The sequence below is a fragment of the Amblyomma americanum genome, chromosome 10 (genome assembly GCF_052857255.1).
Source record: "Amblyomma americanum isolate KBUSLIRL-KWMA chromosome 10, ASM5285725v1, whole genome shotgun sequence".
Classification (NCBI taxonomy): domain Eukaryota; kingdom Metazoa; phylum Arthropoda; class Arachnida; order Ixodida; family Ixodidae; genus Amblyomma; species Amblyomma americanum.
Genome location: NC_135506.1, coordinates 60,117,311 through 60,141,521, shown reverse-complemented (window position 1 = coordinate 60,141,521; position 24,211 = coordinate 60,117,311). Strand labels below are relative to the sequence as shown.

Genomic DNA, 24,211 nt, shown 5'->3' with positions numbered 1-24,211 from the left:
GTAGTGGAGGCATCCGGAATAATTTCGACCACCTGGGGATCTTTAACGTGCACTGACATCACACAGCACACGGGCGCCTTGCGTTTTGCCTAGATAAAAACGCAGCCGCCGCGGTCAAATAACAATCAATATATGAGCAGGTCACCCGACGGCAGTCCTGTATTTTTTTTTCTATTCACGTTCTTGCTATCGTTCAATGCGTTCCCCAATGGTTTTCTATGGCAGCCTTAACTGTTCGATGCGATCGATGGAAACACTGTAAAAGAAAGATTTTGCTACATATGAGAATAAGGGACCATTACCTTCAATAATTTCCACAACAATGTTTTACAATTTTCATATTTTCAAAATCGTTGCCCGAGAAAGCTGGACATGAATATATCTGCTTTGTTCCAAGTCTAGAGCTCTCTAGTTGCCTCTACGTCCGGTGTGGACCCGAGAAGTATGTGGGGTCGTCACAGCGCCTTTTCTGGTATATTCTGAGGATATTCACATCATTGGTCAAGGGTCTTCGGGCAACCTGGCTACCTTTTAGCCGCGAAGTCGAGCCTTATCGGCAGCCCCCGAAAACAGAGGCCTTGAAGCTGAGGTCGAGGATCCTCCTCAAGTGACATGTTTACATCTTCAGAGGCGTCATATTTAAGTGTTCCACTAGGGAGAGAGAGAGAGAAAGAACGAGGGAAAGGATTAAGCGCGAAGGACCACCAGAAGAGGTTGGGAGCTTTTCAATGGAAGATTAAAGCGAGGGTATATGTAAAGGGGATATAGAATGTTAATGTAAGGATAAGGGTGAACGCGAGTATGGATGTACTTCGCGCGGCTGAGCCATAATCTGCGCTCCTGGAAATTTCGTTCTGTTGGAATGCATTATGAGTAGCGTTCTGGCGTCTTCGGTTTAAACAGAAAATGGAACGACCAAATTAATTAAACTTCTGAAATTCGATTTTTTCGCCAAAAAAAATGTTAGTATCCTCGACATGCACGTCGCAGCTGGTCGGCAACCAAACTGGAGTAATTTTCTCAAAGAAGGAAATTAACGAAGTGTGAGCCAGGGAAGCCCAGGTGAGACGGCGTACCGCCGGATTATGTAGCGCAGTTCCGTGTTTCCAGCTATAGCTCCGCTACATTACCCACCTCTGAACACTGGGAGGCTTAACCTCGTCGCTAAAAGACGTCTTCTAGCGTGGCGCTTTTCATTGTCATCACTCGTATAGGGCAGCTGCTTGGTTAAGTAGGTCTCTCGCGGCATGTAAAGACACTCGAAGCCATGCATGCTCAACCGTTACGAGAAAGTGTCATGCACTGGTTATCGCGATAGTTAAGTGGCAGTGGCATTGCTGCGTGTTGACAGCAGCAATGCAACTCGCTCAGCCTCACTTAACCAGAGACAACATTGCAGCCCACCATTAAGAAGTCAGCTTCAACTGGCGTTTTTCCTTACTGGTGCCATTATCTAACCTCCGTGACTTTTTCATTGACGACAACATTTTCTTCTGAAAGCACAGCTATGCGCTCATAGATGGCTTATATCAGTAGTTAACGAGCATTGACGAGTTAATCACTCGTAAATCGAATGTTCCGGCTCCCAGAAAAAGGCACGACTAACTTTAAGTGACTTTTTGCCGCACGTAAATACCTCATAGTCTCATCGAAAAAAAACCCCGGCAATTCCTTCGTAGGGAAATAAGATTCACGAAAAATACCCCGAAAACTGCGTCCGGAAATAAAAGCCGTAAAAAATTCGTCAAATTTTCAGAAAACAAAACCCGGAAAGTACAACCCATAATTACGCGGCACTTCTTAAAAAGCGGTTTCACTAAACGCCTGAAAATCCAGCCATGTGTCTGGAAGACTACTGATAAAATATGCACTTGTCCAACCATGTCGCAACAGCGATCTGAGAGCAGAGCTGGTGAAAAAAAAAATTCAAAACTTTACTTTATTTGGAGGAGGGGTGAGGGAACTGAAGGATAATACAGTACAAAAGGGACGTATTAGAATGCGCTCAGTACAGCCTTGTTCCAGAAAATTCCTTGTTCGTTTGCAGTCGCAATTGGTTGACCGATCGCATTAGAGACTATAGAGCGCCGCCTTCATGGCTCCTGGAAGTTTCCTTCTACTGCCACACATTAAGCGGTTTTTAGTAAAAAGCGGCGAAGCGAAACTAATGTACCAGACATCATTGTCTACACTTGTAGAGCACGTTAATCCGGTTGGCGTCGCTGTCGCTGAGCCCCGGCTTGTCGTACACCTCTGTCAGCAAGCTGCCATCCTTGCCCAGCATGGTGATCAGACCCGGCGCACTGGCGAACGCGTGAGAACCGTACAGCATGACGGAGTCCCTGTCGAAGGGCGAGATCAGCCGGTTCTCCCAGGGTTCCAGCTTGTCAAACTGCTTCCTGCTTCCTGCGCCCAAGAAAACACGCGACTTTGATGAAGGGCTTGGTGAAGGGTTCGATGAAGGGCGGCGAAAACAAATAGAATTACGGTCACAGTTATTCCCATCTTTGAATGTACATAGTTCGCGATGAGAATATATATATATATATATATATATATATATATATATATATATATATATATATATATATATATATATATATATATATATATATATATATATATATATATATATATATATATATATATATATATAAAGCTTCGTGTACCTTCATTTTACTTGCATTGTATCTCGGGTGATTGTAACTGAGTTTCCTGTACATAGAAATGTGGAGTAGTTTTTGTGAAATAACGTAACTTGACGCAAATGTGCGATGTAGATGCTTTGTGACTATTTCTTTTGTGTTTGTGGGTGCGCTCTTCCACTGTTGTTGTGATCAGCTGCTGGGCTATACACCCCGGCAGAGGGCGAAAGGTGGCTCTCAAGCTGCAACAACGCAGCTTTTTGCATTGCGTCCTTTCTCCTTTGTTGCTGATGTAACCTTGGGAGAGTTAACAAAATATATCATTCATTCAAGCTACTGAACCTCAGAGGGACCCTAAGGACAGATTGTAGTCGGGCATGGGCGCTTTCAGTCGTCGCCTGTATACTGTATTTTGACTGCGTGACTGTGACCTTGGCCGTGAGCTTGACCGTGTTGTGACTGTGGTTTTGTCTTGTTTTGTTTTGAGTCTGTTTTTACTTCCCTGATTTGGGTCGTAGTCTGGACTGTGTGCTTTGTCTGTGAAACAGTCGGGCACCTACTTTGTGACTACCCTCGTTTTGAACGAGACCCTGCCTTCATGGCTGCTACACTCTGCCGCTTATAGACTCTCTTCCTCTTACAGAAACCAAGATTCTGGGGTCTTGGACAAAACCATCATCAAAAAGGATAGCGGCGAAAGTGCTCCTGAAGTTGTTTAAGTACTCGGGGTTGAGTTCCCTACTATAAACCTTGAAGCTTTAAGTGTGCGCCCTCTGTCCCCTTGTCATAGTGGCCGATGGACAGTGAGAAACTCATTTCGTTGCCGCTCTTTCTACCATTTTTTTCCTCTCTGTTCCCCTTCCCACGTGTAGGGTAGCCTACTGGGCATCGCCTGGTTAACCTCCCTGCATTTCCGCTCTTCTGTTTCTCTCTTTTTCTGTCTCTTGTTGTCTCATTTTTCTTTTTCGTGGGACTGCACTCTGTGCTTTCTCTATGATTGTTACTGAGACCATGACTATACTGTGACTTTGGTTTTCTCATTTTTTTTTCTTCTGGGCTGCACTCTCTGCTTTGTCTGTCTGCCTTTGAGTGTAACTTTGACTGTGATGGGAATTTTGTTTCCTCTTCTTTTGAGGTTTGTTTTTGTTTTTACTGCTCTTATTTTCCCTGTAAACTGTTTTTTACCTCTTTAGACCATTTAGCTCTTGATTATTTATCTTGAATTGGCGTTAAACTTGGCAAAGCGTTACTTTTCCGGGCCAGGGCCCCTGTCTCTTTCTTTTGTGTTGTTTTATTTTACATTCTCTGAGAGGAACAATAAAAAGTTAAAAGTGCCTCCAGTACACCAGAGGATTTGGACGATAGAGAGGCCACTCTGATCAAAACTGACCTTTTATAAGCTAGAAAAGAGAAAAAAATTCCGGTGTCGCCATAGTCGGCAGATAATCAAGTAAACTATTTGCATCGGCGCCAAATTGTTGTGACGGATTCCACAGTATGTGTCACACCACCATTCACTTCAAGACAGCGGCAGCCGGTCCTTCTGAGTGTGTACGTCGCGAACCTAAATCCTGTGGCGGGAAAATTTAACAATTCAATTTTGTAGGCCATACGTGTTCTTTCTCTTTGCCTTCCTAATAAAAGTTCACATACCTAGCAAAAGACAGGGAATGAATTTTTACTGAGAAAAATAACTGAACAGAATTGCCCTAAGAGTGTCTTTAATTTCTTTTCTCGAGAAATAAATTACGAAGTAAACCACGCACAAAAGCGCCTCTTGGAAAAGTAGCATCAGTGCTGCTTTTACCACAGTGCGGTTTTAACGGGAAGTGGCTGCTGATAAGACTCTAGCAATGTAGCTTGGTGCCGTTCATAGTCCGCAGCAAGCGTTTGTGGGACGCGGGTGCACGGAAGAAAATTTGTTCTGGCCAAGTCCAGTCCTGCAATGTCAGGTATGAGGGGGCGTGCATGCTGCCTAAGCGGATGTCAATACTCGGCGACTTGCCGCCGAGTCACTGCTAAAGCAAATTTGTTCCCTCGCACAAATATCCCGCCATCTTTCGTTATTGCCGGCAAGTGGGCTATCAGAATGGGTCGCAGTGAGAGTCGAAAGGAATGAATAAGGGCGTTGGTTGTGGCATTATAACCGGACAAATCTCTTGATTGGATTCTATAGAGAGGCTTTAGACGCTGTATAAATAAACAGCAACTTATCGTGGTCTATTCAGGCATGACTCTCAGCTACATAACATGCGTTAAATCAGAAGCTTAAGTGACGTAGCACGCGAAGATAGAAAGCGTGTTTGCTGATGAAACGGAATTCATTAATTTTTAATTGATTACGTCTTTATTAATCACCCACATATTTGCCCTTTTTGCCTTATTTTGTTCCATATTTAAAGCGACGAATAGCAGGCGGCCGCATACGGACCGACATGCAGCGTCTTTCTTTTGAATCGACTCTATTCTCCAACATGGCAAGACACGCGTGAAATAACAACGTTTGTAATGCTGCTGACTTTTGCAGACTGAAGGCACTGTGCCACTTGACCGTGACATTGAGCTTGTCTAGTAAAGGATTAGAACGAATGAAGAGTACAGTACGGCACGAGAGGGGTCAAGAAGCAGTTGTTTCCGCGGAAAAGCCCGATGGCTCCTTGTGTAAGACTATGGGACCCCTTTTCTACATGCGATCGCAAAAGGGCTTTGGATTGACTTGCTTTTAAAGTTACTCTCTTTGTAATTGATTTGCACAGCTATGGAAAATATTTATTGGCCTTTAGTGGTTCGATAAGTGTTTCAGTGAAGGCAAAAGTTGGGAGAGTTGGACAGCGTTCATGATGAAAAATAGCGCTAAAGGAACACGAGGGACACGTGTCGTTTCCCTTTCTGTCTCCCGTGTTCTTTTTGCACTATTTTTCATCATGTTTGAGTGAAGTTGCGCTGCGGTGAACCTCTGCGCATGTTACTTAGATTGATTTAGTTTACCAATTCCGATACAGGTTTGTTGTAAAGAGATTAATCCACTGCTAATTTTGAACCCACGATCTGAAATATCGATGCTGAAACTGGCGAAAAGCGCATGCACGAACTACATCTTCTCTGGATAGGCTCCGCACCTATTCTAGCCGGTCCACGAGCGCAGTTGAAAATGTTCAGAGGTTGAAAAGGATTTTGAGGATTTTTTTCCTCTCTTGGAGTTCAAATTTCCCGCGCGAAAGACCTGTAGGTTTGTATGGGCACTGGACAAGACTACTAGCGCCATCTGTCGTTGCTAATTAGAAATGAAGCCGAAAACAGCCACTTTCAAGATGGACGCCGCCACATTCTACGGCACCGCCCGCTGGTAAGTGCTTTACGAAGCAAATGTTTCTGGACTTTTATTGATATAGGGAGGAAAGTGCGCGGGTTTTCTATACTTGTAAAGACATAAGGAACATGTTAAAACCGTCAAATCTAGTGGATCTTCATTAAAACGTTAGAAAATTCAGCGCGAACTTTTGTGTACACAGTTGTGTACGGCGTGCCTCTATCGGCACAAACCGAACGATGGCGTCTCTGGTACTTCAGGTTTTTAATAATAGAACTTTTGGTGTTTCGCATTTCAGACGTGCGAGATCATGGGAGACAACGAAGGAGACTCACTGATGACTCGGCAGAAAGACTGCTATCCAGAATTGGCGATGGGAACACGCCAGATATTGGACTTTCCGACGACGAGGAAGAAGAAGGGAATCCAAATCAATCTGTGAGTGGCGGTATGACCGCGAATGTGATTCTGTCGTGTTTCCCTGGGTAATTATAAAATAAATTTTGTTTGGCAGGCGGTCGTCAGAGGCAATGAAGCTGGTCCATCTGGAGCAGCTCAGCGTCTTGCTCCTGTGCTCGATCATGATGACCAAAAAAATGTCGCCGGCCGACAAAAGAAGAGGGCTGTTTGGACCACCGCGAAATTCGAGCCGCCCGACACCACATTTAATTCCACTGGCCGTGATGTCAGTGGTGTGATTGAACCGTGTGAGTACTTCTTCAGGTACTTTACAGATGAACTGTTTGAAGAGATTGCACGTTGCACCAACATCTACGCGCTTCAGACTTCAGGAGCCATCCTTGGAACAACACCGGAAGAAATCAAAACGCTCTTCGGAATGTTATTGATAATGGGAACACAAAAATTCCCACGCATTAGAATGTACTGGAGTCCTGCAACACAAATTTCAAGCGTCTGGGGAGCAATGAGCGTAAATAGATTTTTCAGGCTCCGATCTGCATTACATGTTACAGAGCCAGACCCAGATCACACTGGAACTGACAAGTTCTGGAAAGTGCGACCGCTTCTTGATGCTGTCAGGAAGAGATGCCTTGAACTGCCTCCTGCTGAAAAAAACAGCATTGATGAGCAAATGATTCCGTTTACAGGGAGGGTCGTGGCAAAGCAATTTGTCCGCAACAAACCTAACCCCGAAGGCGTGAAAGTGTTTGTTCGCTGCAGCTCCAGTGGTGTCGCACATGATTTTGAGTTTTATCAGGGAAAAGGCACCGGTACCTCCGTGGAGCACAAGCACCTAGGACTTGGTGGCTCCACTGTGATGAGGTTGACTGAGCACCTCCCAAATCTAAAAAAAAACTTCAAATGTTACTTTGATAATTATTTCACTTCAATGCCACTGCTTCAAGAGCTGAAGGAAATTGGTATTTGGGCCATTGGCACCATCCGCAGCAATAGGCTGCAAGGATGTCCACTAAAATCTGAGAAAGCACTTAAAAAAGAGGGACGCGGCAGTATGGATGCCAATGTCACCAAAAGTGGTGACATCACAGTTGTCAGGTGGCAGGACAATGACATTGTGAATGTTGCGTCGACATTCGTGGGTGTTGGGGAACCAACAAATGTGAAACGGTGGAGCGAGTCATCAAAGAAACATGTTGACATACCGTGCCCTGAAATTATCAGCCAGTACAATGAATCGATGGGCGGAGTTGACAAGATGGATTTTTTGCTGTCATTGTACCCGTTAGAACAAAGAAGTGGCGAGTACGCGTCATCTCTCATTTCACGTCATTCGCACTGGTAAATGGCTGGCAAGAATACCTGACTGACGCGAATGACAACTGCATCCCACGCAGGAAAATTCTGGACTTGCTGGCATTTCAGAACGATGTTGGATTGACATTGATAATGTGCAACAAGAGTGGTGCCAGAAAACGCGGTCGTCCAAGCAAAGATACGAAGGAGCCCCCAAGGAAGGTGCACAATGCTGAGCCGCGGCCCGTAAATGCCGTCCGGTATGATGGGATGCACCACTGGCCAGCACACACAGGCAATAACTTCGCGCAGCGTTGCAAGCTAGAAGGCTGCAATTCAAGAACGCGAGTCCGATGCCGGAAATGCAACGTGTTCCTGTGCCTTTCAGCAACAAATGACTGCTTCTACGCATTCCACAACAAGAGAGCTTCGAGCTTCCTTTTTCGAATGCGATTTCTATGCAAAATAAACAAATGCGTTGTCTGAGACTCGAAATGCAACCTCGCCTCGTTTGTACTGGCTGAGTCACAATGTACACATATGTGTACACGTGCTAAAATTCAGGAAGAAGAGAAAAAAATTTATTTCTTTGCTTTATTTTCATTTTCGGAACATCCTATAGTAGAAAAAGTGCGTGCAATAATTTTCTTGCACTTCGCTTTAATTTGTGACTGAAGGGGATATGGAAACAATCTGTAGACTTTAGTCGTTTTCGAACATATGAGAGGACATATGTTCTGTTAAGCACTCCCTGCCGCCCTCTGCTCCACAGCCTTCATTTCTGCCTGCCCAGAAATGCAAAGTAATTTTGTTTATTCGTGCATTCGCTTACAACTACACGGTGACTATGTAAAATTTCTTGCTTATAATGAATTGGAAAGGTTGCTGCAGCAAATAGGGAGCAATCAGTTGACAGGGAGGTAAAACAAAATGATGCTTACAGGATATAGGTCGTTTTTATAGAGGATAGAAGTCTGCAGGGCACATGAAAAGAGATTACAGGTGTATAGGTCGCTTATGGGACACAAGTCTGCAGGACACAGTAAAAGTGGCCATAGAGGCATAGGTCGCTTATGGGACATAAGTCTGCAAGACACATTAGAAGTGGCTATAGAGGCATACATCGCTTAGTGGATAGAAGTCTGCAGGACACATGAAAAGAAGCTGTAGATGTATAGGTGGCTTATGGGATAGAAGTCTGCAAGACGCATGAAAGTGGCTATCGGTACATAAGTTTATGTATACAATTGGTTTTGGAGGAAAGCAAATGGCGCAGTATCTGTCTCATATATCATTGGGCACCTGAACTGCGCCGTAAGGAAAGGGATAAAGGAGGCAGTGAAAGAACAAAAGGAAGAAGGAGGTGCCGTAGTGGAGGGCTCCGGTAGAATTTCGACCACCTGGGGATCTTTAACGTGCACTGACACCTCACAGCCCACGGGCGCCTTAGCGTTTTGCCTCCATAAAAACGCAGCCGCCGCAGTCGGGTTCGAACCCGGGAACTCCGCATCAGTAGCCGAGCGCCCTAACCACTGATGCACCGCTGCGGGTTACATAAGTTTCCTGGGGGATAGAAGTCTGCAGGACACATGAAAAGCGGCTATAGGTGCATAGGTCGCTTAGAAGACAAAAGTCTTCAGCAGTCAAAAGTGTCTGTAGGAGCATAGGCCGCTTAAGTTACAGGAGTCTGCAGGAAGCATGAAAAGTGACTATAGGTGCATAGGTCGCTTCGGGAACAGAAGTCTGCAGGACACGTGAAAAGTGGTTATGCGTACATAGTTCACCTAGGGGACAGAAGTCTGCAGGACACATGAAAAGTAGCTACAGATGCATAGGTCGCTTGTCTGCCACTGATTATTTCATATAACTATAAGTTATACTTCATATAACTATGACTATATAAGTGGAGGCTGCTGTGCCTCTATTGGAACCCGGTGGGTCGGCAGCAGCCGCCCAGAGGAAGCGCCTGCACCGCCAGAGTGACTCGAGCAGCCAGGGCACTGTTGTGTACTCGGTGCCAAGTGAAGACTCCTCGTCCTCGGCCGACGACGGTTTCATGCCGGTTGTTGGCAAGAAGGCCAAGCACAGACTGCGTAGACAAGCCGAATCGTCCTCATCGAGCACGTCAACGGTGTCCTCATCGAGCACGCCAACGATCATCACGGCGCGAAGTTCCTCAGCGCATACAGCCTTGTTTGTGCCGTTGAACTCAACGGACAACTTGAACCTACTGAACAAGCAAGCCATCTCTATTTATCTGGAGAGCCTTGTACCGGGAGGCATAAAAGATGTCAGAATCAACCCGTTCAAAAACGTCATTGCCATTGATGTGGTGCAGCGAAGTTCACTAGAGAATTTAACCGCAATCACAAAACTCGGCAACATCAGTGTACGCCCCCTTATTCTCCAGGACAGCGGCACTACGGCTGGCGTAATCTACCACGTCGACATCGCCATCTGTGATGCAGATTTACCCATGTTGATCAAGCCGGCAACCAACGGCATTTCCATCATTCAAGTTCAGCGGTTAGGAAGATCTACATGCATCAAGCTGACCTTCAAGGGTGACTGCATACCATCGTACGTGAAGGTTGGGCACTTTAGTCATCCAGTTCGACCTTTTGTGCATAAGCCACTTCAATGCAGGAAGTGCATGAGGATCGGCCACGTGAGCGGCGTCTGCACCAACTCCATCGTGTGCCCGCGATGCTCCGAGTAACACAGCGGTGATGTTTGCCGCGCGACTACCTTGAAGTGCGCCAACTGCCAAGGCCCTCATGAATCTTCCTCGAAAGACTGCCCCCGTCTAAAGACCGAGCGGGTGGTACTACGACGACGTCGTTCGCGCCGCCGAAGGTCGTCAAAGAAAGCAGTCACATTTGACAATAATGCCCCAAACACAACTGCAGCTTGTCCGCCTCCACCAAAAACCGTACCAAATCAAGGGAGCCTGGCGCTTGGTGAAGCTGGACCTGCTGCCTCAGATGCAACTTGGCCACCACTGCCAAAGCCTTCTACGCCTACTGCGTCAGGGATGTTGGCGCACTCAGGGCAGTGGGCAGCGCCTACGACTGATCCAGCCAACAGGCACGATCAAGGCCATGGCCCAGATATGCAAGTTATTGCAATGATAACGTCACTAATGAATGCCATGCGTGTTCTGCTTTCCAGCCTACGCACGCCAGCAGCAAAAAGCGCACTCCAAGTGCTGGACGCGCTACATCCAGTTCTTGCGGCTCTCCGGTAGACGGCATCATGGCCCCTTCGGACCTGTCTTTTCAAAAGAAAGTCAAGCAAGCTTTCATTTTCCAATGGAATGATCGTGGGCTCCAGTCCCGGATTTCCGATTTACGGCACTACGTCTACGAGAATCACTTCCCCATTCTTGATTTGTGAACCGAAGACCCGGCAATTTTGCGAATATCCGGTTACGAAGCATTTTCATCACCCACGTGCAACAGATCCAGCAAAGTCATCGTCTACATTCGACGTGAACTTACATATGTGCAACATTCAGTTCCTCCGAACGAAGACAATCAGTACCTTTGCCTGACAGTGAAGAGCCGAGACCTGACGTTTACGCTACTGGCGGTGTACTTGGCGCCATCAAGTCGTTTCGACGCCAGAAGGTTGAGTGGTTTGATGGCAGCTACACCTGCTCCGTGGGTTATTATGGGTGACTTCAATGCTCATCACACCATGTGGGGAGGCGTTAGGATGGACGTTAGGGGAAGACAGCTTGTGTCCTTCGCCTCTGACCATGACCTCCAGTGCCTGAATGACGGAAGCCCGACCTATATACGAGGGGTGACTTATAGCAGCTGCTTGGACTTGACTTTCGTTTCAAAGTGCCTTAACAACAGCGTCCGGTGGTTTCCGGATGTAGAAACCCATGGCAGCGGCCATATCCCAACCTATCTGATTATTACCGGCCATTCCACATTTTCCCCAGCCACGTGTAGGCAGCACATTGACTGGACAGTTTTTAAATTACTTATGGAGGCTGCTTGCGCAGAGGGCTTCTCTACCGGTCTTGAACAAAAAATTAAGGAGGCCGTGGAACACGGCACCTGCCCCTTTAACCCTGTCGCTAACTACACCGATTTTGACTTCGAATTGCAGCGACTGCGATCACAACGGCGCAGGACAGAGCGCAGATACTGACGCACAAAGTCGCGCCTAGACCTAAGAGATGCTAGGCGCATACAGAAGGAGATTCAGCGCAGAATTCAGGCACTGCAAACACAACGGTGGAGGACATTTTGCCAAACACTTGATCCACAGAAGCCTTTGTCACGCGTTTGGAGTGTAATTCGGGGTCTTCGCACGTACCCTCAACAGCGCTACCCGTTCAAATCCGTAACGTTCCACCAAAGGCGCAGTGTGGTTGAGGTAGCCGAAGATTTCTGCGCAAGAATAACAGGCCCTCCGAATCCAGGCGCAACGCTGCACTGCAACAATGTTCCACCCTCACGGGATTCTCGGATGCATGCACTATTCTCCATGGAAGAACTTGATGCTGCGCTGGCTTGTTGTAGAAGGTCATCATCACCAGGGCCCGATGGTGTGACGTACTCCGCACTTGGCAACCTTGGCCAAGAAGCTCGACGGGCTCTTTTGGACACTTATAACAAGTCATGGACTGCTGGCATAGTTCCCCATGATTGGAAGACCAGTCGTCTGGTTCCACTTCTTAATCCGGAGAAATCACCGCTCGACCTTTCATCATACTGTCCAATTGCACTCGCGAGCTGCGTCGGCAAAGTCATGGAAAGAATGCTGCTCACACGAGTGGAATGGTACTTGGAGCGATATCAGATTTATCCAACCTTCATGTCTGGGTTCCGACGGGGCCGCTCTTCTATCGACAACGTGGTTGACCTTGTAACGTCGGTGCACCACAGCAAAAGTTTGAAAAGATTGACCGTGGCATTGTTTTTGGATATCAAGGGCGCGTACGACAACGTAACGCATCAGTTCATTTTGGACGCAATGGAAGCTGCTGAGATCGGAGGCCACACTTTCAGCTGGATACGCAGCTATTTATCAGAGAGGTCGTTTTTTGTCCTGACTGCGGACGGACCAACGTCCTTACACCGAAATTCGCGCGGAGTCCCTCAGGGTGGAGTGCTGAGCCCAGTTCTCTTCAACCTTGCTCTTATCGGCCTGGTCGACGTATTGCCACAATCTGCTCAGATCTCGGTATATGCAGACGACATCTGTATTTGGGCATCAGGGGTGACCCGTCCTCAAGTTCGTGCAAGACTTCAAAAAGCGGCATCGATATTGACATCTTATCTTCGCTTGCAGGGCCTGAACATTTCAACCGAAAAGTGTTCACTTGTGGCGTTCACACGCAAAATAATGTCACGTTACACCATTCGCATCAATGGCGAAGGCATTCCCTATGAGAGAAGCCACAGATTCCTTGGTGTTGTCATCGACAGGCACCTCTCGTGGAGTCCACATATCTACGACATGAGAAAGAGACTAATTTTGATTGTCCACGTCCTCTCCTTCCTCGGGGGAAAGTCCTGGGGCGCATCAGTGCGCTCGATGCTACAACTGCACCGTTCCCTATTTCTGGGCTACATGCGGTAGTCTTCCGATATTCAGTTCCATTAGAAAAACAAATATCAAGACTCTTAAAAGTGTGCAAGCGCAAGCTCTCCGTATCTGTCTTGGACTGCCTAAATGTGCATCAACAGCAGCAACTGTTCTTGTTGCCCGGGAACATCCTGTTACTACATACATTGCTGTTAACACCATGAGAACACATGGTCGGCACCTCACACGGGTTCCCTGTCATCACCTCGCAACACTCCCAATAATTAGGCCGCGTACTGCATTCGCCAAAGTCATTGAAGCCCATCGCGCATATCTTCCATCGCAGTTCACCCTGCGTCAAGACCGAGCTCACCCTTATAGAGTCTTCATGAACCTCGGGTTCACCTCTATATTCCTGGCATTACAAAGAAAGCTGGTGTATCACTGCCCGCTCTCAAACAACTGACATTGAATCACCTGCATTCTTACCAGAGTCACCGCATACATATCTACACAGATGGATCAGTTCACTCGACCAGTTCTGCGGGGTCAGTGGTGATACCGGCCAGATCCATCTTCATGAAAGTGAAGACGACCTATCCAACATCTTCATCTGGTGCGGAACTCGCAGCCTTACGGGCTGCGGTAGAGTTCATCAGTCAAGAACCTCCACATGACTGGACGGTTTTCACCGACTCTAAAGCAGCCCTTCAAGCCCTGCAAGCTGCGCTATCCGCGGGTCGCAGAAGCAACTTGTCGCTGAGATCCGTCTACTGTACCACAGCATCGTTTCCAAAGGTCATGATATCATTTTTCAATGGCTTCCAGGACACTGTGGTATTAACGGCAATCACCAGGCCGATGCGTCTGCGCGTTCTGCTCACAACGACGGACTTCCATTGAGGATCCCAATATCGAGACCTGACGCTGCGTGTGGGCTTCGCCCTTTGGCGCTGGAGCTCACACTTTCAGCGTGGAACACGGGAGAGTTTTGCAACCTCCGCCTCAAGGCAATGGACCCTGAACTGCGCCTTCGTCTTCCACGTAACTTAGAACGTCGCGACGCAACACTGTTATGCCGTTTATGGATCGGTGTTGCATTTACCAATTACTATGCTTTCCGGATGGGGATGGCCGACAGCCCTGCCTGTGAGAGCTGTGGTTGTGAGGAGACCATCGCTCATCTTCTCTGTGAGTGCCCTGCATTTGCGAGTGCAAGACATACACTGTGTTGTGCCCTGGACCGCCTCGATCCTCACCCATTAACAGAGCAAAAGATCCTCGGTCCGTGGCCACAGCAGTCGACTGCCCTCAAGGCATACAAGGCACTCTTTGCCTACTTGAGAGCGACTGGATTGAGTGACAAATTGTGACAGAGTTGTGCGTGTGTGTGTTATGCCTTTTTTCCCTTCTCTCTTCCTCCTTTTAGTTCCCTAATCCCTCTTCCCCAGTGCAGGGTAGCCAACCGGAACCCCTTTCTGGTTAACATCCCTGCCTTTCCCTCCTCCTCTTTATCTATCTATCTATCTATCTATCTATCTATCTATCTATCTATCTATCTATCTATCTATCTATCTATCTATCTATCTATCTATCTATCTATCTATCTATCTATCTATCTATCTATCTATCTATCTATCTATCTATCTATCTATCTATCTATCTATCTATCTATCTATCTATCTATCTATCTATCTATCTATCTATCTATCTATCTATCTATCTATCTATCTATCTATCTATCTATCTATCTATCTATCTATCTATCTATCTATCTATCTATCTATCTATCTATCTATCTATCTATCTATCTATCTATCTATCTATCTATCTATCTATCTATCTATCTATCTATCTATCTATCTATCTATCTATCTATCTATCTATCTATCTATCTATCTATCTATCTATCTATCTATCTATCTATCTATCTATCTATCTATCTATCTATCTATCTATCTATCTATCTATCTATCTATCTATCTATCTATCTATCTATCTATCTATCTATCTATCTATCTATCTATCTATCTATCTATCTATCTATCTATCTATCTATCTATCTATCTATCTATCTATCTATCTATCTATCTATCTATCTATCTATCTATCTATCTATCTATCTATCTATCTATCTATCTATCTATCTATCTATCTATCTATCTATCTATCTATCTATCTATCTATCTATCTATCTATCTATCTATCTATCTATCTATCTATCTATCTATCTATCTATCTATCTATCTATCTATCTATCTATCTATCTATCTATCTATCTATCTATCTATCTATCTATCTATCTATCTATCTATCTATCTATCTATCTATCTATCTATCTATCTATCTATCTATCTATCTATCTATCTATCTATCTATCTATCTATCTATCTATCTATCTATCTATCTATCTATCTATCTATCTATCTATCTATCTATCTATCTATCTATCTATCTATCTATCTATCTATCTATCTATCTATCTATCTATCTATCTATCTATCTATCTATCTATCTATCTATCTATCTATCTATCTATCTATCTATCTATCTATCTATCTATCTATCTATCTATCTATCTATCTATCTATCTATCTATCTATCTATCTATCTATCTATCTATCTATCTATCTATCTATCTATCTATCTATCTATCTATCTATCTATCTATCTATCACACTTTACAGCTCGTAAGTCCGACTGGCTAATAACAGAGATATCAGCTTCAGCTGCAGTTGTAGAGCCTCTAGCGCTGTGTTGTGTGCGTCTTTCTTTGTCTCTTGTCCCGTTTTTCGGTACACTCACCATGGATTACAGATGATGTACGCGAATAGTTCTGGTGTGCATGATGTGAGACAGGAAGTTGTCTTGCCGCATGTTCTTGTAGTTCCATGTGGGACAAATAGGGGATACGCTCATGGGGACAGGAGAGATGAGGTTGAGAAGCATCATCGCCACTTCTTCAATTCAAATAACGACGAAAGGTCCGGGAGCTTTCCGTTCAGCGAAATACGCGCCTTACCTTCTTTGGCGTTTTGGGTGAATACTTGGATGTAGTTGTCCCTGTCGGAGCGCGAGTGCTCGTGGTAGAAGCCCACGGCGTGGAGCAGTTCGTGTACCATGGTCCCCTTGTAGATGCAACCGTGACCCAGGGAAACCGGCTGTGGTCCCCTTTGGTGGCCGATGGCCGAGTAGCACCTGCGAACGGAGGGAACAGCCAGCGCGATGCGTATACTCAGCTGGCACTGCGTTCGGCCCTGAATGCATGTTCTGTACTGGTGTGGGGGAGATCTGAAATGACTCTACCTTCATGTGTGGCATTGCTTGACATCTTGCTGTATAGGTAGCATAGGCGACAAGAATAACTGTATCCAGTGGACGGGGTTTATATTTGTCTAATTTTTGTACATCTCTAATTTCTACGTGTGTAACTCTTGGCCACAGTGCAAAAGTCACTTGAAGAAATTAGAATCAGTGCGGGCGTCTATTAGTCCCTAACAAAAAAAAGCATTATTTACAACCTTAGAAGAGGGATCATTCCACGTCTCCACATTTGAGCTGCCATGCTTGTGCTTCACGGGTTAATGATATCGTAGTAGAAATCAAGAAGAAGAAATGGGCTTGGACAGCGCATCTAATGGGAAGGCGAGATAACCGCTGGTCCTTAAGGGTAACGGAGTGGATTCCGGGAGAAGGCAAGCGTAGCAGGGGGCCGCAGAAGGTTAGGTGGGCGGATGATGTTAAGAAGTTTGCAGGGATACGGTGGTCGCAGCTGGCAAAGGACAGAATTAATTGGAGATACATGGGAGATGATTTTGCCCTGCATTGGGAGTAGTCAGACTGATGATGGTGATGACACAATCAAGAGGTGCTACTGTAGCATAAATCCCCATACTACCTTTATGATTCCTCTCTTTCCTTCATTCCCATCTGTGACCAGTTGATTTGTATCGACACCATAAATGCCACCACGTTGAAAGGCAGGGGCACGGAGAATGTTTGCGGCTTTATATAATCAGGGTATCGCATCCTGCTCTGACGTGCACTGTGTAAGCTGTACTTTGACCGCTGTAACCGCGCCAGGGACGTGGCGTGCAAAGCATTTATGCGTTTCCCTCGAAAAACCTTAGCAGCGAAAAGTCCCTTTTGGTAATGAACACCTGCATCTGCCATACAGATGCCACAAGCAGTACTTAATAAACTTAACAAGATGACACTCAAACACAGGCTGCGTCAGCAGCTAAGCGTTGAAGGCCTCGATCCTTGAGAACCAATGCCACGGCAGTTTACCCGGATCCTCGGAAGATGGTGACGTAGTCCCGCTCTGTGGTGCGCCTCACGAAACGCAGGCAGCTCTTGGTTTCTATCTCGGCCATTGCTTCCCGGAGTAGAGCGGTGTATTGACCTGCGAAAGAGTGTTGTTGGTTGAACATTCATAACTGGCGGCGAAGGTGGTTCTTACATGCGGCGACGTTTGACAAATACGCCGCAATGGTATGTCATCGAAACGACCCTAAAATCTCGGCACGTTTTTAACCTGCTTCACAGATGCTGAGCGACTATTTGCGCTTCGTTCTACGGCGATATTTGCGCTGATTATTTTGGGCTGTTAAAACGTGCTTCTTGCTTCCTTTAGTTCGTCCTGATCAGAAGTACAAGGAGTGAGGTTTTCATTATGCCCTCCAACCTCCAGCCACGTGGTATGTGTGCACTACTGATGAAAATTTACAATGCCCCCCCCCCCCCCCGCTCCCCCCAACACTCACTTGTACCGCACGCACCTCCTCTATGCCTTCCTCCTTTCACCCTTGAATTCTTCAAATAACGGCACCTCTCTCTGACCGGTTGAAGACGCTACGTCTCCTTGATAGGTATACGCTCTCTGAATGGCTGAAGAATATGCTATCAAGTCTGAATAATAGTGTAGATGGTATGCTGACTACAGGGTTGCAGGCTCGCAAAATATCCCTGCTGGCCACTGGCCCCTATAAACTCTGAGCGCTCCTGAACATCAAACTGGTATTAGATTTGCCAGAGGTCACTGCAGATCAAAAACTAAACCCAACACTTCGCTAACAAGAGCCAAAAAGACACTCTCCAGGCCAACCAAATGAACACTCTCATCGCTTCTACACGCCAATTTGAAGTATTCCCTTCTCTCTTTGCACAAAAGGCCCTTATCTCATGGAATGCAGGTATAGCTATACATGTGGCAGTCTCGATGCCGCACCTAAACGGCATTAGTGGGCCCATGGCTTGCGGGAACATAACAGTCGCGAAGATTATTGTCGCTTGGAAAGCAGAACTCGCAGATTAACTCTTGTAGACTCGTTAATGAGACGGTACGCTGTTGTACTGTATGCTTGCACCCCTACTTGATGATTCTGCATTGCACTCACGTGAAAGTGGCTAAGTCCCTCTTACATCGAGTAGCACCTGCGTCCATGGTCGCAGCTGCTCAACACTTAGGCTGAATTTTTTTCAGAAGATATTTACACTTTTCTCAGCCATTCTGTGTGAGATCTGCCAAGTTGTGGTCATGTAGAATAGATGACATCGCGCGGCTATCATGTCTTCGATGTGAATCCTTCTCACGAATTCGTGTAGCTGCCTTACTGCTTCATGTGAAACGACCAGATTTTTGTCCGGTCTTGACACAGCGCAATGGCGCGAAACGTTTCACTCACCAAGGCTGGACTCGACGACGAAAGGTACGATTCCACCGGGCCACAGCAAAAACTTGTGGGTCACAACAGTGCGCTGGGCAGAAGAAAAATAGCGTCAGAAATACGTACAGTGCTTCTTAAAAGTTTTCATGCCGTGTTCATAAAGCCCCCCCCCCCCCCCCCCACACACACACACACAAAAAACGGCGACTAAGCCGTGTGACGAGACTCTTACGGTGCTTCTGGCGCCCTGAGCAGTTCAGGCCGTGTATGTGAATAGTTCTTACAGGTAAGCATTTTAGGGCGCCGAGGGCGTACGCTAGTCCGGTGTTGAATTCTGGGGCCGTATTTTATAAGGATCTATCACCTCTTTTACATGCCATTTGACGTGCCGTCAACGCGATGGCAGCATCATACGAAAGCAACAAGGGGCCAATCACAGATCAATCACAAACGTGCGGCCCATCACGCCGGACACTTCGGTCCACCCTTGGCTGCGATGTTTAGCCAATGCTGGGCTCCGGTCGCCAACCAGCCAGTTTTCTGGTCGCTTCCCACGGGCGCTTAAAAGATGCGGCAACGCCACCTAATAGCAATGACCAATGCCAGAGGACCAAATGGAACCGTAATGGCAAACAGAAAATGAATTATTCTAGAATACGGCTTCTATACGCTTAGTTGCCGCACAAAAGTAGACTACGCCCACACTGTAGTATCCGTGGTGCTATCGCAGTCTTGCAGGCGCACGCATCAAAAGCTCTTTTCTAACACCAGTCCAAGAGTTCAGTCTATGGCCGGCCACCTGTGGCCATCACATGCACATTCACTTTTGGCATACTGTATATAAGCATCAGTGTGGGATCCGAGGGGTTAATTATTTAGTCACCATTACATAATCAATAAATCATGTTGCAGTTAATCATGTTGCATGGCTGTTAATCCAGTTAGGCAATTAAATTCCGTGCGTCTTAATAGGCGTCTGTTCCGTGCGTCTTAATAGGCATCTGTCCGCATTTATGCCTAAGAAAATAGGATTTGAAAAAGAAACCTATTTTTCCCCCTACTCGATTGAAACCCGCAACGTGAAGAGCGAAACTCCATCAAAATCTTCTGGAAGAGAATGGCGGTGCAACATTGCCTCAGAGACCCGTGTACAAATTGTTCTTGACGTCATCGCAGCTTATGTGTGATGACGGCCGCTGGCGGCGTTACCTGCATTTAGCCTCCGATCTTTCCTGCAGCCTAATAACCATTATTTTGCTTTATTAGCATATATTGGTTATTACAGTGAATTCTTGCAATAGGTGAAAAAAAATTGCGTTCATAAACATTTTTCTCGTTGAAAGGTGCTTCTGTCCAGTATTGTTAGGTACGGCTTCAAACTGCGTCTGTTTCCGTGTCTTCGAATATATACCTGGACAAGGTTGTGCAGATTAGCTGGGAATTGAATTTTTGCGGTTTAATCATTGTTGCGCATGTTGTCACTTGCTTCCAAAGCAATACGAGACCGAACATTTGTTCGGCTACCTAACGACCATTAAAAACAGAAACGCAGAGGCCTAGTAGACAGTCCACAATACCGCGACGGCATTCTGCTACAGTAAGAAAGTCAAAACGGGCGTTTTTGCTGGGTAAAAAGCTTACGTCATCCGAGTCGTTTCTGGGCGGCAGGACGATGTCTCCCTCGAAAAGCCCTGCTGCCTCCAGGGCTTGGTTGCCTGCGCAGACACGAGATAGAGACAGTGGGGCAACATGTCCAGCCGCCATCTTCATCAGTGTATACGTGTGCTACACGAGCACTTTCCAATGGCATCTGAGTCGAATGACATTCGAGACTTGGAATGGCAATTGGACTCGACGGACTTCCGCGGCGCTACACGACTTTCCAAACGCATTCGAAAGCTCACGCTCGTTTTCAGTGTACAACGACGGCGATGACGGCGGCGGTCACTGCGGTCACACTAGTGCGACAACGACACTGTCACGGTCAACATGAGCATATGATTGTAGTGGGACAAGTTTTCTAGGCCAACGACATAGACGAATCCGACCGGCGGACGGTCAGCCTTGATGTCCTCGGCAGGCCGGCGGCTGAGCGAAAACACGCTGATGAGGCGACGGTGTGAATATATTCGCCCTTCTACCTTATCCATATTGTTAATAAGCGAAGCGAACGGGTATATTTCACATGTGCAAGTTATAAGCGCTTGCCATATTAATTATAATCGACGGCGACTCCCTTCCCTTCCGCAAGACTAGGCCTAGTGAGTCCGCATGGTTTAAGTCTGTGATTTCGGCTGTTGTGAAGAGCGAATTCACAAGTTTTAGCGAATGCAAATGATCAAAGAGTGTAGTCTTGACAACAGCGACCTGAAATCGACTATTGTTTACACCTCAGGGCGCGCATATGATGAACGGGAAGCGCCAGTGTGACCCAGACCGCCGAGCACTGCTCTGCGGCCAGCAGCAGTGGTCGCCGTTGCTATTTTGTGGATAACAAGTTATGCCTTTTCAATTACCGCGAACGGTCCCCAATCATACTTCTGGATAAAGTAGGTTAAAATAAAGTACTGGTCACGCCAGAAGAATTCGGGACAATAAGCGACAAGCGCCGGTCGTACGCGATGTTAGCAGCCTGGCTGTCAAGTGTTTCTCAGGCGAGCGATCGTATAGGCGCTTCCCACAGAGTGTCGCACTGCGTTAACAAGCCCAGCCACAACCAGTACAAAGAAGAAGAGATTATTTAATAGAACTGAAGCGCGTAATGCATTTTATGTCACGCAAACGAGTGCTAGCGGTTCGTACGCAGCGATGTAAACAAAAGTATAAGTGCCGTCGTCCTCATCGGCGCACTCCGGGGGAAATTTCATGCTCACGCGGTAAATGTTCATTGGTGCACTATTATCTCCAAGCACTCCTTTAGACAGAACACTTCCTATTTTCTATACAAAGAGCAGAAGAAAAGCGAGCAGTCCGCGGGTATCGAAATCAACAGCCACAGAGCCAAAAGCAGTCGCGCGGCTGTGGGCGGGGCGAAGCGATGGCGGCGGCAACGCCTATTGGTCGGTTGGGGCTGTGTTTACCTTTGGAAGACATTTCAAAATCTTGAATGTCTCCGCGGAGATCCGTCGACTCGAATGTCATCCGAACCGAATGCCGTTGAGAAACTTCGTGTAGCAGCGCAACTTCGGCAACTTCGTGTAGCAGGGTTATTAATATCCCTGCAATTACCCGGAACTGTTGCCAGCTGTGACCACCTTGTCCCGCCAACTTTCTAACCTCCTCCACCCAACTGATGTTCTGCCACCTCTTGCGACGTTTGCCGTCTCATGGAATCAATTCCGTTACGTTCCCAGTGCTACAACCTCTTATTCAACAGTATTAATGCGCTCGACAATATTCTAAACGTACCGCAATACACTGTAGCGTTACATACCTTCCATAATGTATTTCACGCACAAGAGAGCGGAGCCTACTCAGGTTCCTGAATGGGAATACCCTCCACGACTATGTATAGCATATGGTAAGGAACAACTTACGCCTTATGGTAAATTCTCAAATAAAAAAAGGAACAGCACAAAACGACTTGCCGTACTCAGCGAGCAGATCACAGAAAAGGGCAGGATAAACTCTGTGTTCTTACTTGACGCGCCCAGCGAGTCGCAGGAGCCAATTACGCGTCAATAACAACTATAACGGAAGTAACGAATGATAACTAGTGTGAAATTTTTCGGAAATACCTCGACAAAAGCGTTGGCCCCCTGCAAAAGAATACGCTTGCCCTTGCGGCTGCATAACATATTATTGTGCGAAATGTCTCGCATCAGAAGATTCAGAAGCGTTCCAGTCACATGGTTTAATCCTTTCGCAGTCACTTGCACGCTATTCTCAACCACTTATCTGGCCATCGGGAGAATTAAGGCATGTGCAGAATAACTCGGGGTGCTGGGGCAGTGATGTTTACAATTAGACGCATTCGAAAAGTGTTTGAAGCAGATGCATTAGTGTGAGTAGAACTTGTTCGCAAAGTAGGCTGACGCATTTCCGCAAATAACAGATGTGCAGCAACGATAATTCTGTTTCCTACTCATATGCAAACTCTCATCTGACATGTACTGTACACATTGTGATATGCAACAAGTGAGGACATTGTAAAGAAGGTGATTAAGCATGAAACTAATTGGAAGATGCCAAGTAAAGAACCAGTGTAGTATATAGACGCTCGCAGTGTAGACGTTATTGTTTTTTAGGTAGGCGGGAAGAAGAAGGGTAGGTGACGGGGTGCTTGCCAAATTTTAGGCACGCGCTATTCGCGCATTTATGGCAGTGCCATTATTGAAGTTAAAATAAACAAAATAATCAAAACACAGCGGCAGGAACCCCTAAAATCAGCTGCATTAAGAGGAGACGTCATTATGGCCAGGATTTAAACGAAGCTCTAGGCGATATTTTAATGTGGTCCGGCAAATTTTCCGGGTGGCAACTGACCTCTTCACCTATACCCGTGGGGCCGCCATTGCTGGGAAGAGGTGGAAAGACTGTGTGGACGAGGTTTTAGGTCTGCAGAAGCTCAAGAGGGAGGGGCTAATGATAGACTGGAGAGGACATGTATGATTCTGCGATCCATATAAATATGGGACAAAGGTGCGAAAAGTTATAAACTATTTGTCCTTGTTTTTACCAACAAGGAAAAGTGGAAATTTCTCTTGTGTACCAGTATCACGCATTGCAGGTTTCCCGAGTGCTTCGTGAGAATAACGTGATGCCTGAAGGAGACGAATTGAAATGATGAAGAACGAACATGCGCAGAACTTTTTTAGGACGCTGAGCTGAAGAAACCGTTAGAAAATGATACAGCAAAGTGGTGCATAAACAACTTCCCACTAAAAAATGCGGTCTCCCAGAACACACACAACATTCTGGGAGAAAAATTCTGAAAACTGGTAAATTGTAAGATTCTGTTATCGAAATATTGAATGTATTCGTCCGTTCTTCTGATATTTAGCAAAATCTTTATATTAAAATGCTTCCATCGACCGTATCGAACAGTTAAGAGACTGTCATAGAAAACCAATGGGGAAGGCTTTTGACTATAACAAAGACGTATGTTTGCGTGTATGAGCACTGCTTTGGCAAAATTGTTTATTCTGAGCAGGGAACGGCATAGCGAAAAGTGGCTGCTTAGTTTACTTCGGCACTTAAATCATTTAGATCAAATTGAAAGCAGATAAATCACAGGGTTTCTGTCTCTTCTTAATAAGCATTGTTTCTGCACTCTAATTTACGTGAATTTGTGAAAAAAAACCTTCCCAAGCATGTTTCCACGC

The 24,211-nt window shown here is 46.1% G+C and overlaps 1 protein-coding gene across 1 annotated transcript in view; it reads right to left on the bottom strand.

The window, feature by feature from the left end:
• Window positions 1-1,922: 1,922 nt before the first annotated feature.
• LOC144106370 (astacin-like metalloprotease toxin 5) overlaps window positions 1,923-24,211 on the bottom strand; it is a 29,412-nt gene continuing 7,123 nt past the window's right edge. Inside the window, exons 2-6 of the mRNA XM_077639150.1 lie at window positions 20,529-20,602; window positions 18,906-18,978; window positions 17,509-17,623; window positions 16,241-16,416; window positions 1,923-2,406 (exon numbers count right to left, since the gene is read on the bottom strand). Of these exons, the coding sequence (XP_077495276.1) occupies window positions 2,180-2,406; window positions 16,241-16,416; window positions 17,509-17,623; window positions 18,906-18,978; window positions 20,529-20,602 (665 nt within the window). The 3' untranslated portion in view covers window positions 1,923-2,179. The remainder of the gene's footprint in view (window positions 2,407-16,240; window positions 16,417-17,508; window positions 17,624-18,905; window positions 18,979-20,528; window positions 20,603-24,211) is intronic.